At 35.5% G+C, this 22,327-nt stretch overlaps 1 protein-coding gene across 14 annotated transcripts in view; it reads left to right on the top strand.

The window, feature by feature from the left end:
- Positions 1–22,327, top strand: part of Nrxn3 (neurexin 3) — a 1,468,922-nt gene that overhangs the window by 1,100,033 nt on the left and 346,562 nt on the right. For all 14 annotated transcript variants that reach the window (XM_076848054.2, XM_076848052.2, XM_076848056.2 and 11 more), the window contains one exon: positions 16,982–17,163. In XM_076848054.2, coding sequence (XP_076704169.1) covers positions 16,982–17,163 — 182 coding nt within the window. The remainder of the gene's footprint in view (positions 1–16,981; positions 17,164–22,327) is intronic.

Genomic DNA, 22,327 nt, shown 5'->3' with positions numbered 1-22,327 from the left:
TTAAGAGAGATTAAATGGAGCAAAGCTCTTCTCTAAGTTTCTTGATCTGCATGGTGGCGGCCAGCGTCAGAGGAAATTGGGACAATGAGAGAGGGAATAAATCCTCGAGAGTGATGTGCATGTGATCTCTGGGAAGCAGACCCAGTGTTCATGCCGAGGCTTCAAATACTAGGTCATTCCTTTGGAGAATCTTCCAGAGCCCAATAAAACCTGCCACCTATGTGGCACAATGTGAAGCAAAAGCTGAGGCTGAGAGATAAGGACAGGCAGGATATATGGCTGAATAAAGAACTTTCAATTTCCTTTTCTTAGTAGATGGACAAGTATCGCATCATAAAAAAAAAAAAAAATCCAAAAACAGCCTACAATCCAAGCACAGGCAGGCTATGTAGGAATCTTTTCACATGATTGACTTAATCAGAAGGCCTAATCTAACAGTGAAAAGCACTGTATTAATTTAAATATGGCAGGTGCTATCTAAGTTTATTGCAAGAGCTAAAGACCAATTATCTTGTATTTTTCCATAAAATTGCATTTTCTAAAAAGAGACCGGTATGTCTGAATATATCCATCATAACAAATCTTCCAGCTTTGATGGAAGTGACTGCTGTTTATTTGCAACATGTCATATCTGTACTGTTGAATCAATGCTAAAGTTATCATATTAGAGCCAAGACGAGGGCCTAGGAAATGAGATTTTATAGACCTGCAGTGTGGCTTCGTGAGTAAAACCAAAGGCCAAGACCAGGAGCCGAAAGTGCCTCATTCCAGGGCCTGAGGAGGAGAGAATAATTTTTTAAAAAGTAGAGATAACGCAGTCACCTCCTGTAAGTCTAGGGAATAAATAAGAAAATTGCTTTTATCCTTCAGAAAGGATGCTGAGGGTAGACAGTGAGAATGATATGGGGGATGTGTTTAAAATATATTTAATTAGGCAAGAGAGATAAGCATCACCAAATATTAGCAAAGGGCAATTGCCTTGCTAAAAAACCACAAAGGAAAAATAGATGTTATAAGCTGAGGCTTTGAAGAGGGTAAAATAAAAAAAAAAATAGCAGACTATCTATTCAGAGGAAATCAGCTTTTAAAAATAAACTATAATCTGATTACCAAACTATTATGTAATAATGCACTGATAGGCTTGTCCACTGATAAGAGGTGAGGGATAAAGTTTTGCTGAATGAATAATAAAAATGGCTGTGACAACTCAGAGTTGATTTTGATTCATTTTGATCTCTTATGTGACTCTTGGCTCTAAATGATTTGAGGAAGAACAAAACCATGTGGCCTAATATTTCTAGAGGTGTTTTTATTTGGAAAATTGAAAATGTTATATATATTAAGTAGAGTCAATCATAGTATTAAATAATCTACCTGCTCTCCCATGTTAGCCTCTCAGACAAAACACCTACGTGCTTAGTGAGAGATGTGTTGTTAGAGCTGATCATCTTGTGAAATATTATGTGAGCACTTAAAATAATAAAGGTAATATGATAATGGACAGGTTCAAATACCCAAATGATAAAAAAAGTCTCAAGATTATGTAAGTACTATAATTACAACCAAGTGCAAACTGGTTTTTTTGTGTGTATAGATGGAGGCCAGAGAAAAAGGCAAATAGCTCAATGGGTGTTCCTGGGGAAATCAATTTACATAATCTTTCAGGTCCTCTAAATAACAGATAGAAAATATCTGGGAAATAGCTGAGCCGAATCTGAGTGCAATCTGTGATAGAAACATGGTCTCACTTGGAGCTTAAAATCATGGACTTTCACAGTTGTGGAGTTTGAACAGAACAACTGAACCACTGTCATACAAGAACACAAAACTCAATAAGCCCCATGTCAAACTTATTACCTTCAAACACTAAAGTGGGCTTCCTTTTCTGTCCACAATTTTATGGTCACAAACTTGAGAACTCTGAATCATCTTCTGCTCCTCTCTTAATTCTTCCCCAGATATCAAATGAACCATCAGGTCTTTTTATTCTTTAGGGCCTCGGTACCCACTCCCTCTTCTCACTTCTCAGGCTCACTGACCCAGCCCCACCTAGCTCCCACTCTTACCTGTGGGTGATTGCAATGGCCTTTCTCTCCATCCACTGGATACCTCCCTCCACACTGCATGAAGTGAGTTTTTCTCAAATATAGGTATATATGTGCTTCCCCACTGATCAAAGCAGTCTTTTAACAACTCTTTCAACACTAAAGACATGTTGAAAATTTGATGTGGGACTGTATTAGATTTACTAAATTCAAACTTATATATTCAACTTATATATTCAGGGCAGGGGGCATAACACAGTGGTAGAGTACTTTCCCTTTCTTCGGGTTCCAGGACCGCCCCAAATAGACAAGCTTATGTGCTCAGAAAATAATGAAAAATTAAATAAAAATTATCTGGTAGAAATTAAATGTTTAATCCTTGAAGTATTTCTGTTACAAAAACAAAAACTCTATCAGGAAAGTACTGACTTGTCTACTAAGATACAGTATCTTACTATGACATTCAGTATTCTGCAGGGCTCTTACTGCTCTATTTTCAGGGACCATGGTTGCTATATCCAGCTCTTCAGACTCCACACTACCCACAAGGGATCATGCCCTGTTCCCCAAATATACCATGCTCTATCACATCTCTTCCAAATAGAATGTCCTTCCCTCTTTAAAATCAGGAAATTATGGACTTACCCTTAAGATTCAGAATAGGTTAAAAATGCACCTATGACTCATGCTGTGGATTCCCACCTCATTTTGAACATCACTGAATAGGTCACATTGTATTATACCTACAGCTTGCTTCCTAGTACCTAAAGGAAGTCAACAAGTGTTCTTTTTTAAATTTCCCATGCCATTACATTTATTTTTTACTTACTAAATGTTCTGTTTGTCTCCTAAGGAAAAATTATTTTGACTAGAGTCACTTTAGTTTATTTTAAGGAGTTCCAAAGCAAGTCTTTCTTCATCCTTACTTGTACATTTTTCTTGACAAATCTTACCCACTATTTTTCTTTGTGAAGTTCAAAAAGTTACGATTCTGTTTAGAGGTGCCTTGAAGATTAACAGAGTGAATATATTCAGATTTTCCCTGTACAGTAATATAAAATGATCTGTGCATATGTGAAATTCTTATGCCCTTTGAAAGTTGCAGTTTTCTTTATATAGCTTATCTTTTCATATCTTTTTCTCGTTGAATTTATTTCAAGATATTTTATGGATCTTTATTATTTTGTTTGGAATTTCCCCTTTTATTTCAACCTGTGATTGCTATAATTTAAAAACGCTATTGATTTTTTTATTATGGTACAATATAGATAACAAAAATTTACCATAACTATTTTTAAATATATAGTCAGTAATGCTAAATAATATTCCATTGCATAGTAGACCATATTTAGTTTACCCATTCATCTGTCAATAGAGATTTGGGTTTTTCTGCAGTTTGGATATTGTGAATAATTCTGCTATGAACATAGATGCAAATGTCTATTTAAATCACTGCTTTCAATTCATTTGGGAATATAGCTAAATGTGAAACTACTGGACCACATGATAATTCTAGAGTTAATTTGAGAAATTGTCATACTTTTTCCACTATAACAACAATGTTTTAATTCCTATTAGCAGTATAAAAGTTTTTCAAATTCTCCACATCCTTGCTAATACTTGTTATTTTCTGGTTGTTAATACCAGTCATCTTACATTGTATAAAGTTATATTTCAATGAGATTTTGGTTCACATTTTCATATCAATTAGTCACCTTAAGTTCATTTTTTCATGTGCATTTTGCCCATCTGTATACATTATTTGGAGAAATATATACTCAAGGCCTTTGCCCATTTATTTTTCACTTTTTGGCAGTGCTGGGGATCAAATTCAGGGCCCTGTACATGCTAAGCATGAGCTCTGTCATCTACATCCCAGCCCTACCCATTCTAAAATGGGTTGATTTTTGAGTTGGAGTCTTTATATATTCTCAATACTAATTTCTTAACACATATATGGTTTGCAAATATTTTCTCCCATTCTATGGGAGAAATTATTATTATTCCACTCAGTTTATGGTGTCTTTTTATGCACAAAATAAATATTCATTTTGAAACCAAATTAATCTACTTTTCAGTAGATGAATGAATGAATGGGAATGACTGAGTATAGTCCTTTTCATGCTTTTGATGTCATGTCCAAAATTATTGCCAAATCCAATGTCATGAAATGATTCCACCAAGTTTTCTTCTAAGAGGTGTATGATTTTTGCTCTTATATTTAAGTCTTCGACCTCTGTTGAACTATGTTTTTATATGATATAAGGTAAGTGTCCAATGTGATTGATTTGCCTATTGATATTTAGTTTTCCTAGCAGCTAGTTTTTCTAGCAGTCTAGTTTTCCTAGACTATCTTTTCACATTAAATAGTCTTAGCACCCTGTATAAATCATTGCATCATTTTTGGCAGGATGACAAGATATCAATTTTTATTTATCTTATTTTAGATTAACTTACCAATTTTAAGGATTTTAAATGAGTTATTTGGGACATGTATATAATTAATCATGAAAATTTTGAAAATTATTGTATACTTTTCCAATATTTTACAACTCATTTCATTTTATTACTTTATTTTAGTGAGAATTTCCAAAACAATGTGGAACAATACTGTGATAATGAACATTTCTATTTTCATGATTTTAGTGGCAAGAATATACAATTTTACAATTTATCATGTGTTGTTTTGTTTTTGATAGTTACTATCCTATTTAGAACATTTTGTTCAATTGCTGCCTTAATTAAATTTTTTGAAGGGATAGCTCCAGGATATTTCTTAAGTCATGGATAAAATTATATCCTAATTCTACTTTAATTAATTTATGTAATAAATTTTGGTAAGTAGATATCTTTATATTGAAATACAATACTTCACACATTCCCGGAGTGTTGCATTTAGTCTTTTAATGTAACACCGATACGTTTATTCAGAAATTTTTATTGATTATTTGTAAGTAAAATAATTATGTATGCTTATGCTGTGGATTTATCAGGTATTGATATTAATAGTGTATTGGATATGTAAGAAGCAAGGAACATCTTAACCTGGGCCACTATAACAAAAGGCCCTAAATTGGGTAGCTTTGTAAATATCAGAAATTTATATCTCATAGTTCTGGAGCCTAGGAGTCCCAAATAAGGTTCTGGTGGCACCTGGTGAGGGCCTGCATCCTTATGAACATCATCGTCTTGTTCAACCTCACAATGTTTTTAATGTAACTTACATATAGAAACCATTAAGTGTTTTTTTTGTCAGCAAGAATATTATCAGTGCAGCAAATACTCTTATTTGGAATGTATGGGAATGACTGAGTGTAGTCCTTTTCTCTGGTTAAATTCCTGACTTATCCTCAGTCATGATCATCATTCCTTGTCAGATCCTTTAACCAAGACTTAGTATGTCTGTGTGTTTCAGGCCCTGTCATAGTCACCAGGGGTTCTTTTTTATCCAGAAATTTTCTACATAAGAAAGAAAATGAATTTGAACTAGCTTCCACTAAACACACCAGCTATTGAAAATTTACTATAACAAAGAGAAGGGTATGGCTCAATCCTATGGACCACTTGAACTAAGTATTTAAAAGACAATAAGATTTCCTCTCTTGGTGTTTGACAATTTGCCTTCACTCTTTGAGTCCATGTTTATTTTCTCAAAATGCCTCCCTGTAGTAGGGGATGTGGCCAGGGCAGCTGTGTGCCTCTCATGCACATCTTCGTCATCAGAAAGGTGCTGGTGGAGGAGGGTTTCTCTGGCTCCATATTAAAAAAAAAAAAAAAAAAAAAAAAAAAAAATCGGTGAAGTGCTCTTGCGGGCTAAAGTTGGATTAATTTATTACATGTTAACAAATTAGCTGTATGTGAGTGCAGAATCTTTTAAGGATTTGAAAATGACAGTGTCCATTTGCATCATGCAACTGATTTGGGAGGAAATCACAATTTCTGTGTGTGAAGATGTTCAGTGTTTCCAGATGAAGACAGAAGTTGTGCTGGGACAGTAAAATAAATAAAGTCCTGAACAGATACCAAAAAATGTGAACAGTCTTTCACTTTGAGTTGCTCATTAAAAAAAAAAAAAAAAAAAAAAAAAAAGACAATACTGAAATTTTTCTAGAGTTCTCTATTATATGCATATTAACTATTTTTGATCTTTAGTACAACTCTTTAAGATTATTAGGCAGGAGAAGCAGTACCATCTTCTTAACCATGGAAAAACAGAGATGCTGTGAAGATAAATGATTGCTACATGTTATGGAGCATGGTTACAATAGTTGACATGGTTTCCTTTTCTCCTAACTCTATGATGTGTTCTGTGATTGTCATGGTTCAGATGTGAGGTGTCCCCTAAATTCATGTATGAAACAATTCAAGAAGGTTCAGAGGAGAAATGATTGGGTTCTGAGAGTCTTAACCCACTCAGTAAATTAATTCCCTGCTATGGATTAACTGAGTGGTAACTGAGGTGGTAGAGTGTGGCTGGAAGAGGTCAGAATTGGGACTTTGAGCTATATATTTAAATCTAGCAAGTGGGGTCTGTCTCTCTGTTTCCTGATCAGCATGTGAGCTGTTACCCTCTGCCACACTCTTCTGCCGTGATGTTCTGCCCCACCTGGAGCCCTGAGGAATAGAACTAGGCCTTCTATGGACTAGGACCTCTGAAACTGTGAGCCTTAAATGAACCTTCCCTCCTCTACAGTTGTTTTGGTCAAGTCCTTTTAGACAGCAATGAAAAAGCTGACTAAGACAGTGATTAAGAAATATGTGTCTCATATAACCAAGAGTCATTACCCTTCAAAAGTATTAGCCAACTTTTACAGAAAAATCATATTTCATGAATTAGAGTCACAAATACACTAAAGTAATCAGTGTATAGCCCCTGGCTCTTCAAAGTGTTGGAGTTCATATAAATCAGGCATTTAAATCAAAGCTCTTGGAAATAGGCAACTACTTCTCATCTGTATTTCTTTTTTGGAGAATATTCAGTACTTAGAAGTCCCTTGATTGCTCTTATTAGAGAAAGAATTTCAAAGATGCGGAATAAAAGGAGGAAAAGGAAGCAGATAAATGTGTTCTGAACTTCCTCTTTCTTCTAACCTTGTCCTGTGAGATGTCATCAGAGGGAATACATTTAGGAAAAAAAATGATTCTACAGAAAGGGCTGCAGAGTAATTATAAAACTATCATCTTCGCTTTTATTTTCACATATTTATATTTTGCCTAAGGACACATATATACATGCTCTTTGCTCTTGGTGAATACTCTATCAAATAAAACGATAACACTGATATTCTTACATTTGTCACATTGCTTTTCTACCATATATCCCTGCGAAGTAAAATCGAGATGTATTTATTTATTTATTTCTACAGAAACAATTTGCAGTGTGATTTAGGAACTGAGGGATAACATAAAACAATTTGACTCAAAATGAATGTGATTTTTTTTATCTGAGCCTGCTAAAATTTCACTGAAGAAAGATCATTCAAATGTCTTTGTGGTTAGGTTTCTTTTATAAATTGAAAGCCATGTTCTACTCCATCATAGGAGACACTGAGAACCCTAACTGATGAGTCTTTATAAAGTATTTCCACATGAGGTTAAATGCAAAAAGTTGACTGGATTAATGGACACTGTAGTTTCCTATTTCTATATTTTCATTCTATTTCCATGCTCAAATGGTATTGTGAGATATGCAAGAGTAGGTGAGGAAATTTCATTGATTAATTCAATAATGTTTATTTTCTGAGCATTCATAATGTCGATAGGTAAATTAAACAGCCTTGTGCTCCAGGAACTTGTAGTACACAGGTTGTGGATTTTCATTTTGTTTGGTGATAAAACTTAATATTTATTTTCTTCAACCTGAAAACTATGGCAATTTCCTAGGACTTATTTTGTTTGGCTATTTAAGAAACCAGCATGACCTGAAAGTTCAATGAGGTGATCTCTGACGTAAAGCTCATTGGGTTCAGTGGGTAGAGTAATTATTCATGAACAACTTACTGCCTGACCTTGTTTTACACACTTTACAAGAGAACAAATGACCTCAGATAAAATCATTGTTGTTTAAATAAGATGAAATGGTTACCCTTTCCATGCTGCCATTTCTATCAGGAAAAGATAGAGTTTCCAGCTTCTTGGCTTTATTTTAATTTTGACCACATGTTAAAAACCCATTTTCATTCATTTCTTTACCTAGACACAAACTGAGTGTAAGAATTGAGGATTTTAGGGAAACAACATAGCCAAATAAAAAGGATAGAGATTGCTAAATCAAACAGATCTGGATTCAATTCCTGATTTCACTAGATAATTTGGTAGAAGATATTTGTAAGTTATTTTGCCTTATTTTATAACCACCCTTACCTTTAAAATGGAGACAGTAACTGTTGCATGATGAATTGTGCTACCCCCCAAATTCATATAGAGTTATGCCTTGGTCTCTGTGGCAACATTTTAAAGAAACCACTGCAGATACCAAAATCCACAGGTGCTCGATTCCTTTATATACAATGACCAGGTATTTGCATACAACCTGTGAACATGCTTTCATATACTTTTAATTTTCTCTGGATTATTTATAATACCTAATATAAAGTAAATGTTCTGTCAATAATTGTTGTGGTGTGTTGTTTAGGAAAGAAGAAAGACTGCACATGTCTAGTACAGATATAATTTTAAAAAATATTTTTGATTTGCTGTTTGTTGAATCTGTGAGCACAGAACCCACAGATATTTGAGGCCAACTTTACTGAGACATAGTCTTCAACATCTTAGAATGTGAGAGTAGTCGGTCATGGTGGCACATGCCTGTAATCTCAGTGGCTCCGGAGGTTGGGATAGGAGGATTGCAAGTTCAAAGCCAGTCTCAGAAACTTAACAAAGCCCTAAGTAACTCAGTGAGACCCTGTCTCTAAATAATATACAAAAAAGGGCTGAGAATATGGCTCAGTGGTTAAGTACCCTTGGGTTCAATCCCTGGTACAAAAAAAAAAAAAAAGTAACTGTATTCTGGAGCTATAGTTGTTAAAGACAGAATTAAGTTAAATGAGATCAGTGGAGTGGGATTTAATCAAATATGACTGGTATCTTAGAAGAAGAGGAAAATTAGGACATAAGTAGGTTCAGAGGGAAGGCCATGTTTAGACACAGGTGAGAAATGGCTATCTACCAGTCAGGAAGAGAGTATTCAGAAGAAACTAACTCTGCTGAGATTTTGATCTTGGACTTCTAGCCTCAAAATTGTGAAAAAACAAATTTCTGTTGTTTAAGCCACCTAGGCTGGCTGTAGTACCTCCTTATATAGCCCTAGCAAACTGGTAATATAGCAACAATATCTCAAGTGCAGATACAGGGATTTGAAATACTATATTGAATACTATCATACATAGTAAATAGTTCATATATATAGCTAATGTGAATATTGATATTAGTATTACCATTACTATTAAAATTACTATTGCTGAGCAGAACCAAAGAGTTTGTAAAAGAAATAGTTGTCCCAAAGGAAAAAAAAGACACTTATGAAAATTCCTTTAGGAAAGAAAGAATTTGATTATGTCCCTGGAAACTTTATTTTTAGATCAATTTTATTGTCTAAAATATGGCATTCTCTACCACCTGTCATCTTTTTGCTTAGAAGTATCATGGAATCTATGAGTAAAATACTTCTATGTTTACCTGTGCAGCATGTTTCTGAAGTAATGTATTTCTGCAAAACTTCATTACCCCCAAAGACAGAATCAGGGTGTACTTGTCAGTATTCAGAAACTATGTATGATTTTTATTTTACTTAAAGTTTGGGAAAATGAAGTATACATAATGTAACACAGAAATAAGACATCTCAATAGTTGGTATCAGATTTAGACACAACATACTTATTTGTTTCTTCTTCATTACTCCTGGAAAATCCATGATAGCATTTCTATCAATGACTCTAACCAAACATATTTGAAGGAACCTAGTATATCCCTGAAGAATGGTTATTGTTGATCCTATTTACCACCAGAAATTTTAGTTAGTTTACAGCAAAGTATTGAGTTAGTTGGTAAAATGTTATAGGTTTTATGTTTTTCTCCTACCAGCTCCTCTGGCATGGTGGCATGGTGGCATTGGATAGAATATAAAAGGCCTTCTCTTTCAGTGTTAGTGAGCACACTTAATATTACACTGAACCAGTACTGGCTCTGCTGGGAAGTCTTTGAGTTGAAACCTCGTTTCTGGGATCCTAGGACATGCTATGCAATATTGCCTCTATAAATCTCAGAAGGTAATGGGTTTGGGCTTAATGCCCATTTAGTTTTAATCATTCTTCCTTCAAGAGAGGGAAGAGATTGCCCCAGATGGAGGGAGCCCCCACTTGTCTGAGCACCTTTTTAGAAATGGAGCCTGACTGTCCCTGAGATGTATTTGATTCTCAAGTATTGTCAGATTCTCGGTTTACTAAACACCAAATATACTATTTCTTCACCAAAGAAAAAGGATGTTCTTAAAAATAGGGGAGAAAAACCTTTCTCTTTTAAGGTTCTTTCTTTTCCAGCTTTCCTTCCTTTAGGACTATTTTATTATTGGTTTTGACATTTATTTTTAAAAATTCAAAGAGGCTGACTAGATCAGTAGGCCATCCATTCGATAAACTCATCAGAAGGCAGTTTGTAAAATTCGTATCTCTTACCCTGTGCTCCCTTGTGACTCCCTCTGCAATGCCTTTTTTGCAGTGTTCTATCTGCCATTCACCCTTCTCTCCTCCTTACAGGGCTCTGGGGAGGAGAGCTAGGGATTCTGTTAGGGAGTTTCACCCCATGGGTCAGCAGGACACCCTGTCCTGGGGAGAAAAGTTCAGAGTTAAGACAGGGAGATCGGATTCTATTCTCTGCTCCACCACTGAGAACTACATCGAGTAGTTGAATTTCTTTGAGCCTCCATTTTCTTATTAAAATGATAACGAAAATATTTGCCACTAAACCTTCAGTGAGTATTGAAGAAAGAGGCATCAAATGAGATACTACCAAAGAAGGCAATTTGAAAACCAATCAATGCTATGGAAATGCTAGTTCCCACTGTCAGGAGAAAATGCACAAGATGAAGCCCAAATAGCTAGGGAGACAGAGGTAGAAGGAAACCGTAGAACAAACCAACTAATATAAATCAAGAAACTATATTCTTCGGACCATCAGTCATTATGAGATTCTGGAGCTTTATGCCTCCATTAGCTAGAAGAGGTGTTTGTCAGTTTCAAAGCCACAAGTCTTTCCAGTCTTTCCATTTTGGTTTTATTAGCTATATGGTAATTGATATGAATAAAAGATAGTTTTAATTTTATAGCAATAACTATATCTACCAGCAGGGTATATTTTATATCATTGATGGTCTATCTATTTTCCAAAAGGACTTGACAATTTATAATAAAGAACACAATTGTGGAGAAGCTTGATGAAGGAGTACTCAGAAAGAGGGAACCTAAAACAACAGAGGAAGCCACCTAAAATCATGAGATTTTAGACTGTATTCTCAGGCCATCTTCAAGAGCCTCAGCCTGATGTCCTGTTTATCATCCTACTTAATGTATCACATGGGTTTGTACTTGAAGTATCACACTCATTTTATTTATTATTTTCAATGTGATATACTTATATACAAGTAATTTATCTAGTTCAGTTTAAATTTAGGTGTCTTGAGCTTCCAAAACTTATTTTAACACCAATAGAAAATCATTGTATGGAACTTTGGCACATTAAAATATATACATATATATTTCATATATATATACACACACATACACATATATATTTTTATATGTAGATATATATATATATACACAAACACACATGTATATATCTTTGAGTATTTTCCTGAAGCTATTTAACCTCTAATTATATAATAAGCAAAATAATAAAAATGTTACAGGTAGTCAATTTTATTTTCTGATTAAATTTCTCTTATTTTTATACTTACACACATACATAGGTACACACATGTACATAGGTACATACGTGCACACATATACCTCAATATATTATTTTTATATTTAGAGTGAATCTTAAACAAGACCGTAATCCTATTTCTGTGAATAATTTCCACAAAAAAAAAATGTGATTTGTTGTTTGGATATGAGACTGGAAATAGGAACAATGTCATAAAAGCAGGGAACTGGAGTTTAGAAATCGAAACAAAAAACAATAATAACTATCCAAATGTTCCTAAACAAGTAAACAGGTTATTTGCCCTCAGAAATTAAATTCCATTAAGATAAGATGTAAAATACACCAAAGTTTTAAGAATCTTGGGAAAAATATGTGACCTAGAAGAAAATATATCCTTATTCTCTTAGAGAAGTCACATATCATCTGCTTCATCAGCTTATTGTTATATACATTAAACAGCTCTCTCAAAGTCCTTCAGGACTGTGCTGGATCCTTAGACCCCTTTCTCTTGCCATCATCTCTTCCCCATTACACACATGTGCACAGAGAATAGATACCAGCACACATGTCCATCTGCTTAACCCCTGCCAGAGTCACCACCAGTTCCATCACAGTGAGTGAGTGGCTAGTCAATTATCAAACAATAAGTCAAACCCATTATTTGTGGGTTGTGGGTTAAATAACATGTCATACTTGTTAACATCTTTGAAGGAAGATGAGCTGTATTCACTTAATCTTGATTAGTGGGGACGGTGTAGAGATTCCATTCCTGAAATACTTTGTTAGAACTCCGCAAAGCTGTTTTTGTTACTATTGCTCTATAGTACAGTTTGAACTCTGGTATCGCTATACCTCCCGATTTACACTTCCTGCTTAGAATTGCTTTTGCTATTCTGGGTCTTTTGTTTTTCCATATGAATTTCATGATTGCTTTATCTATTTCTACAAGAAATGTCATTGGGATTTTAATTGGCATTGCATTAAACCTGTAGAGAACTTTGGGTAATATCGCCATTTTGATGATGTTAGTTCTGCCTATCCATGAACAGGGTACATTTTTCCATCTTCTAAGATCTTCTTCTATTTCTCTCTTTAGGGTTCTGTAGTTTTCATTGTATAGATCTTTCACCTCTTTTGTTAGGTTGATTCCCAAGTATTTTATTTTCTTTGAGGATATTGTGAATGGAGTGGTTTTCCTCATTTCCATTTCAGAAGTTTTGTTGCTGATATACAGGAATGCCTTTGATTTATGCGTGTTGATTTTATATCCTGCCACTTTGCTGAATTCATTTATTAACTCTAGCAGTTTCTTTGTAGACCCTTTTGGGTCTGTTAAATATATTATCATGTCGTCAGCAAATAGCGATAATTTAATTTCTTCTTTTCCTATTTTTATGCCTTTAATTTCTTTTGTCTGTCTAATTGCTCTAGCTAGTATTTCAAGAACTAAATTGAATAGAAGTGGTGATAGAGGGCATCCCTGTCTTGTTCCAGATTTTAGAGGGAATGCCTTTAGTTTTTCTCCATTTAGGATGATGCTAGCCTGAGGTTTAGCATATATAGCTTTTACAATGTTGAGGTAAGTTCCTGTTATCCCTAGTTTTTCTAGTGTTTTGATCATAAAGGGATGCTGTACTTTGTCAAATGCTTTTTCCGCATCTATTGAGATGATCATATGGTTCTTGTCTTTAAGTCTGTTGATGTGGTGAATAGTATTTATTGATTTCCGTATGTTGAACCAGCCCTGCATCCCAGGGATGAATCCCACTTGATCATGGTGCACAATTTTTTTGATATGCTTTTGTATTTGGTTTGCCAGAATTTTATTGAGAATTTTTGCATCCAAGTTCATTAGAGATATTGGTCTATAGTTTTCTTTCTTTGAAGTTTCTTTGTCTGGTTTTGGGATCAGGGTGATGTTGGCCTCATAGAATGAATTTGGGAGAGCTCCTTCTTTTTCTATTTCTTGAAATAGCTTGAAAAGTATTGGTATTAATTCTTCTTTGAAGGTTTTGTAAAACTCCACTGTATACCCATCAGGTCCAGGGCTTTTTTTGGTTGGTAGTTTTTTGATGGCTTCTTCAATTTCTTCCTTTGTTATTGGTCTGTTTAAATTGTGTGTATCCTCCTGACTCAATCTGGGCAAATCGTATGACTTAAGAAATTTATCGATATCTTCACTATCTTCTATTTTATTAGAGTATAGTTTTTCAAAATAATTTCTAATTATCTTTTGTATTTCTGTAGTGTCTGTTGTGATATTGCCTTTTTCATCCCGTATGTTGGTAATTTGAATTCTCTCTCTTCTTCTCTTCGTTAGCATGGCTAAGGGCCTGTCGATCTTATTTATTTTTTCATAGAACCAACTTTTAGTTTTTTCAATTTTTTCAATGTTTTTTTTTTGTTTCAATTTCGTTGATTTCTGCTCTAATTTTAATTATTTCTTGTCTTCTACTACATTTGCTTTTCCCCATTGATCCAAGTTTATTGGGCAAAAAATGTTACATTGGCAGGTAGTGAAAAAAGACTCTTGTAGACGGGTGGCTCAGGCTGGGGACTTAAAGAAGTTACCACTGATTTAAGTGAAATATCTGAGCCTCTGTTCTATAAAACTGTTAACAAAGGAAATGTCCAATATGATTATAGGGAACTTTCATCTAACAAATTTGTATAATCTTTGCAAATTGTAAAGTTCTATGTATATTATTATTATTATTATTATTATTATTATTATTTTGCAATGAGTTTTTTACTTTGTTTATTTGTAGTAACAAAATACACCTCTGTGGCAAAATCCACTATGTGGCACAATTCACTATGTATTTAGGATAGAATAGGGTAAGATTTTATAAACTATCATGAAATGTCACAGGCTGATTTGCATTTTTGGTGATTTTATACATTAATCACTGAGTAACCTTCAGTTTTCCAAATAAAGAATGAAGGGAGCAATGATGACATTTGTAATAATCTACAGAAAGGGACTTATTTAAATTCTTCACAGATGGAGAGATATTAAGGGTAAATCATTATACCCACATTTCTAATTTTAAGAAGATTTGATAGTGTTTGTGGATGGTAAGGAGCCAACATTGTTTTGCATATAGACTTCATCATAAACTTTGCTCACCACAGTCACAAATTCTCCAGATGACTGTGGGAGGCTTTCCAGAGACCATACCCGAAAGATTGAGAAATTCATAAAAGGAAAATAATGTCATGCTACATGTAATATATAAACTCACCAAATTGGAATGATTTGGATAGTGATCTTTCAAGGAGGACAAATGACATTCTATATATATACATCAGAATTTAACGTGGCTTTCTTCTTTACAAAGATGACATATGACATATACTCCTAATTCTAGCTCAAAGGAGTATATTATTTCTTAGCAAGCTGCATAACTCATCTCTTGTTCGGCTAACGTAATTCCACCCAATATTTTCTGTAAACCAGCCCTGATAATAAATGTGGACCAGTGCTTGAGATTTTTAGTAGTAACTGCTAAAGATATCTGAATGGTTATCTAATGTTGTTTTAAAAATAGTCTTAAAGGTTACAACATGTTTGCTGGGATATTCACAAGAAAATCTAGTGCCAAATGTTCGTTGGACTTTGAGCTGAGTAACATATGGAAATACTCGCTGTGGGTAACAGGCAGGAAACCATGAAGGCTACAATGGGTAGTCTATTTTGTCTACTAAATTAAAATATTTGTTTCCCAAAATCAGAATTTAAATTTGCTTCTTGAAATAGGCTTTTTACATTTTTAAATACATATTTTTCTTTGCTTTTCTTTCTATTTGTTTTATAGATAATTTCATATTCATATATTCTTGGTAGCCTCTGGTTTCACACTGAGGAGAGGAAATTCATGAGTAAATAATAAAAAAACACTGATAAACCCTCTAGTTGTAACTGATGATACCACTTCTCATGTTAAAAGTTCATTTTCTGGGGATTATTTTGCTATGTCTCATGTAGTTTGGAAAAGGAATTTGAAACTGTTGTTCTAATACCAGATAAATTCTACCACTAGAGGAGAAAAACATTCATTTTTAAAGAGCTTGGAAATAATTTTAGTCACCATGCTTATGGCAACATAATAGGGAAATAGGCAAAAACTTTCAGTCTTACAAGTTGAACATTCCTAACACAAAAATCCAAAATCTGAAATGCTTTAATACCTAAAACTTTTTGAACATTGATAGGGTGTCACAAGTGGAAGATTCTACCTGATCTCATGTGATAGGCTCTAATCCAACTGTAAATTACCTTCAAGATATGTGTATAAGTTGTCTATAAAACAAATAAATTTTATATTTAGACTGGGGTCCTATCTCCAATACATTTTATTTTGTATATGCAAATATTCCAAAATTTTTAAAAAAATTATATCAGAAACACTCTGGCCCCAAGTATTTCATTAAGGGATACTGCCCTATATAACTTGGTTTTCTCAGGGCATAGCTGTGTCTTCTGTGGGTGGAGAAGGCATGGGCATGAGAGAAATGGTACCTTTTGGCTTCCTCATTACACTGATTTTTGTGAGGCATCTCTAGAACAGTTCCCTGCTCCACTGATCAGAACCTTCTGATAGCCAAGAGGTGGGGGACAAGTTCTTTATCTCATGCCTGCCCTAGCCAGAATAGAAAATTAATTCTGCTGTTGGGAAGGACAGAGAAGTTGTTTGTCACAGTGTACCAAAGCTCTTCGACACAGCACATAATTTGCCCTCCACTAATACGCAGCAAGAACTATGGATGTTAGGAATGTCTCTCACTAACATCTGCTTTGTTATTCATTCCTTTTACTTCCTTTTACTAGCAACTTTAATTTGAGGTGACAGATGCCTTCTGAGGCTTTGGAAGTCATCCCTCTCAGTAACCAAATCCTGTCCTGTGGGGGACGCTTCCTCTCTGCAGCTGTTCTGTGAAGCCTCAGCAGTGTGCTAGAGTTGGCAATGCGCAGTACAGTGCCCTGACATCTCGCTCTCTCCTTGCCTTCACAGCTGGCGCTACCTACATCTTTGGGAAAAGTGGTGGCCTCATCCTCTACACCTGGCCGGCCAATGACAGGCCCAGCACGCGCTCTGACCGCCTGGCAGTGGGCTTCAGCACCACGGTGAAGGATGGCATCTTAGTACGCATCGACAGCGCTCCAGGTCTTGGAGACTTCCTGCAGCTTCACATAGTGAGTACCCGGCCTTGGCCAGCCTTCTCTTGTCTCCCTGGTGGTCTGAGTTGGTGAGTCAGATAAATGCCGCGGAACACTCTACATGGACACAACAAAGGTGCACATGCTTTACAGGAATTGCCTTCCATTATGTGAACCATCACACTCATACATGCTTCTGTGATAAAAAAATTAAAAACTCTCCCCTCTGTTCCAGGAATATATATATAGGGAAAAAAAAAAAAACCTCTTCTCTTTCAAACTCCCTTTCCCAACCTTGTGGTTTGGCCTGCAGATAAACATCTAGCAGATCACTTGGGTGCAGACAATAGATTTACAAGGTGTGATTCAACTTACTTGGTACAAATAGCAAAGCTAACTGGAATGTTCATGATTTCCTGGGCTGGGGTTTGGCAAACCTATAAAGGGCCAAGGAGGAACTCACAGGCTGGTTATATAGTCTCTATCAGAGTGACTCAGTTTTGCCATAGATAATACATCTTTTTAGTGCACAAGATGGAATTTCAGTGAAAATTCGTTTACCAAAATTAGCCACAACTGTAGTTGGTGACCCTTGTCCTAAGACGCAAATATCACTGTAGAGGTAGATACAAAGAATGTGTGATAAAAACTGAGGTCAGATCTCCAGAGTGGGTGGGGCTGTTTCAAAGGAAATAGCACAGTGACCAAGATTAGTGTTATTCATGCATATTGCATATCTGACATTTTGCTTTACGTCTTGTATGTATGAACTCAATAGGACTGTACTTTCAGTCCCTACAGATCTTAAGAAAATACTGCAAGTCTAAGAAACTAAAATGATTTGAAGGAAAAAACTGCTTTGTTATGAGGGTAGGAAATATTTTTATAGCAACAATTAACCCATTTTATCACCTGTGCAGTCTGCAGCTAAGAAAGTAGGCTAAAGATATGATTCTCATCTATAAGCACCCCAAGTGCAGCCACCAACAGCAACGAGAGGAATTGTTCTCATTAGTTAGCAATGACAAGGCTAGAAAGAATGGATTTAATTTGGAGCAATAAGAATTCAGTTTAAATAGCAGGGGAAAAACAGCAGTTAAGAAAAAGATCAACTGGGGATTAGTACCAATCTGTAAAAAGAAGAAAAAAAGGACACTGACTGGAGATTCTTGAATCAGAGTTTGCTGATATTCAGTTCCAGGGATAGAAGCAGGACTTAAGATTTCATTGCTGGGCTCCAGAGTTGGAAGTGTTCATCTCTAGCACTTGCTCCTCCAACAAGCCTTGGAAGTGGGAGCAACTCAAGTTTGAGACTAGAGCTGGAAGCTTGTCTGGCCCAGTAGGAGCCTAAGCAGAGCAAGAGTCTACTTACATATGCAAGAAGGGATTATTTAGAAGTGATGGCTTTCAAAATGTAGAAGAGGAGTCTTAAAGATTTGAGTTGCAAATTTTAAATTCTGAGATGTTTTAAGAGCTATATGGTATAACAAGCCTGAGCATAAACATTTTAAAAAGCCACACCAAGGAACAAAGAGAAAGGAAGCCATAGTTCTATAGTTTATCTTTATTTGGTCTCTAAGAACCACCATAATTTACAGAACTCTTGGAGATTTATGCTTGCATATAACTTAATGACTATTTCATGGCAGCTATAACTAGGATATTATCACCAGCTCACTTGCATTTTCATAGTGATTTATCTCCTTTTTTTATTCAATGTGACTTACTCAGAAAAAAATATGATTTGGCATGGCCATAAGCATCTTTTTGAGTCAGCTACTGTGCTACTATTTTATCCAATTCTCCCCATTCACTTCTAAGAAAGAGGTTTTCTTATTTTCTGACAGTTTGCTTGGAATTGTTGATGTTTTTATAAAATGGATGTGTGAATACTAAGAACTTCTAGGAGGAACTAGGATACTCTGGTATATTGTATTATGACATTATAACTTTGTCCTTTCTTAAGTGTTTTGAAAAAAATGAATTCTTCTAAAACATACTTTAGGGTTCAAGCATACATTTGTTTGTATTCATTATTGTGTGTACTCTGTTTAAGCATACATATTAGGTTTTATGGTACATCACTTTGTTTATAAAAAGCAAAAATAGCAGAAATTTTTCATTGCAATATGTAGAACCATCTTGGGGTGCTATGTACCTACTTACTTCAGTGAAGCTATGATTCCCTAAACATCCTGGGAAATTCCAGTAGATTTTCCTGCAAAGCTTGGGTTAGAAAATTATATCATCTGCCTGATCTTTTCAAAAGAAAAGGCAAAGGGACGCTACAATATAAAAAATTCATGGTGAACCTGACCTATGCATGACCCTCTCAAGCATGGGGCTCCTTCATTGGTCTAGTTGTGTGAAACCATGTTGCATTTCTTTGTGGGTTATCTCTTTCTCTATACTCCTTATCACAATTGAAAATAAAGTAACCCAAGGAGACTATAAGGATTGAATAAAAAATTAGACTCTTATTTTGGACATATAGATAGATATATCAGGGAAATAAAGCCATGGATATCTATTAAGGTACTTTTATAAGACCGTTACGACCTGTAAAAGGTGGTTTTGTTTGTTGAATGTTTTTTGTTTGTTGAAAATTACTTGAAAGGAAAAGAGCTTAGGGGTCATCAGCAAAAGTGAAAAAGATTGGGCAGGAAGCAAAAGATTTCACTCCACCTTGCCATTTGCCTACAAGAAGAGAACTTGCTGGGAAAACAAAAGAAGTGATGGCAGTATTCAGAGGAGATGCAAGCTTGTGGCTTTGTTTATTTAGGGCTGCTTTAAAAGAATACCTGTGATTTGATAATTTGTGAATAATAGAAATTTATTTATCCATTTGGGAGATGGGGAAGTTCAAGAAGATCAAGATGGCAGCAGGTTAGAACTTGGTATTGCTGTTTCCATGAGGATGACTTGAACACTATCCTGTAGAGGAGAGGTTGCCATGTTTTCACATGCAGCAGAAGAATAAAAAAGTGAACCTACTCCTGTAAGCGCCCTCCTCTGCCCCATACCTTTGGAAGTACTGGGAATTGAACCCAGGGGTGTTCTGCCACTTAGCTATGTCCTCAGCACTTTCTGTTTTATTCTGAGACAGGGTCTCTCTAAGTTTGAGGCTGGCTTTGAACTTGCAATCTTCCTGCCTCTGCCTCATGAGTAGCTGGCAATACAGGCATGCACCCTTGTGCCTGGTGCTGCAAGACAGCTTATAATGCTGTTAATCTGCCTTTAGAAAGACCCTGACTCTCAACACTATTGCACAGGGTATGGGTGACACATCCAGACCATGGGAGGGCGATGAATTCCAGGGAGAAGGAAAAAAGGACAGGAATCTGCCTACACATGTACACCAGCAGAGACTATATGGGAGTGAAGCTTCATTCTTTGAGTATGTGTGTTAACTGTGGAAAGAACTCTAATGGTACCTGTAATGGTGGTCAGTCTAATAAAGTTGTTTTAACAACAAAGTTTGAATGAAAATGTGTGTGTGTGTTGTTGCATGTTGTATGTATGAGAGAGTGAGAAAGAGAGAGAGGAAAACAGCAAGAGAGAGAATCAAACAAGATCGAGACAGAGACACAAGAGAAAATTTGTGTCTTATAAATTGGCAACTTTTAGAAATTCTTAAAGTGTTTGTTCTGTGTGGCTTCAACACTGTCACTGGAATAATTCATTTTTATTCCCAAGTTAGCTTATTTGAAGGAAGTGAAAATGCTCTTCCAAGAATACCCGAGAGTCTGACTCTGAGGTGAGCACCCGTCCTAGAATAGTCCACAGCAGTAATGGCAGATGGATTTCATCCTGCTAGACTTTCACTCTCTTGTTTTGAGCTTTACACTGGAAAGATTTGTGCAGGCAGCAGAGATTCCAGCCGGTTGGAGATCGGCCTTTACTTGGTTTGTGTGCTGCAGGTGCGAAGTGGGCCATTGTAGATGTACAATGCACAAGTATTACACCTCTTCTAAGCTATACACATGATTTGAACTTTCCCTCTTCTGTCTTCTTGAAATCCCTACTCTTTAATAACTGTTTAGAGAAATAGGCATCTTCTTAAACTCATGCTTCATTGGAAGTACTTTAAATTGTTGACTAATTAGTTTAAAGTGGTCAGTCTTGTTGTAATCCTTCTCACAGCAGACTAAGGTTAGCTGCTGTGACAGAATTTGAGTTTTGATTGGAGAGTGGGAGAGAATGAAGGGTAAGTGGCCATGACTAATTTGAGGACATGCAATATTGTGTCAGATGGCAGGAATGGGTAGACAAAGCTTGGGCAAAATTTAGGTATGCCCTATGGGAAATAATTGGGAAAGAGAAAGAAAAAGGCACCAAATTGAGTTGGGTATGTGCTGTCAGCATGATTTTTCTTAGTTCATGATTTATTAGATTATCTGTCGTTCTAGTGAAGTCTCTTCCCTTTTGTTATACTTTCTTTTTAACCTAAAGTCTTCTCATTTGTTTGTTCCTCTTGTGAGTTAAATGGTCATTGACAATAAGTGATAAACAAGATAAGAATTGGATCATTTAAAAAATAAATCAGAGAAGGCCAAGAGATCAAAATAATTTGGAAATCACTTATTTCAAATTAACATTTCTTTGCTTTTTGGTTCACCCTTCCATGATGCAGTGCTTTCTGTATCAATTATGACTCATGATATTAATGAAATCATGAATGGAATGTGCTTGACAAAGGCAAAAAGTCCTTTGTTGAAGTACATGCGCATGAAATGAGATTCTGTGGTGGGATGGTATCTTAGGGCACAGGAGTTTCTTTTTTGCTAATTATTATTTCAAATATAAGTTTTCTGCCAGCAAAATCTATTGTTGAGGGATTAATCTGCTTAATATTTGGAGAACAGCTGCTGTTACTTGAGAATGACATCTGCTCATTGACCCCATATCAAGGCTTCATAGAGCTGTGTCCCTATTCACTCACCTTCATTTATACCAAAAGGGAAACAGTGAATAGGACCAGAGAAAAGATTACCATGAAGTGCTTACTCTTGATATCACGCAGCTCTTGACAACCTCCTTTCACCACCTACAAAATAGAGGGTCGGGGAGAGCTGGGCCACAATTAGTTTCCCTTCATGTAGTCAATGCTGAGTGTAAAAAAGAGATCCTATTAATTTCTTTCTCCCTGTGTGTAATTTACAGTAAATCCTCTTAGATTCATTTTTTAATTATGAGCCTT

Source organism: Callospermophilus lateralis, chromosome 3 (assembly GCF_048772815.1).
Source record: "Callospermophilus lateralis isolate mCalLat2 chromosome 3, mCalLat2.hap1, whole genome shotgun sequence".
Lineage (NCBI taxonomy): Eukaryota > Metazoa > Chordata > Mammalia > Rodentia > Sciuridae > Callospermophilus > Callospermophilus lateralis.
The sequence above is the reverse complement of the archived record's forward strand: the minus strand, read 5'-3'. Positions and strand labels throughout refer to the sequence as shown.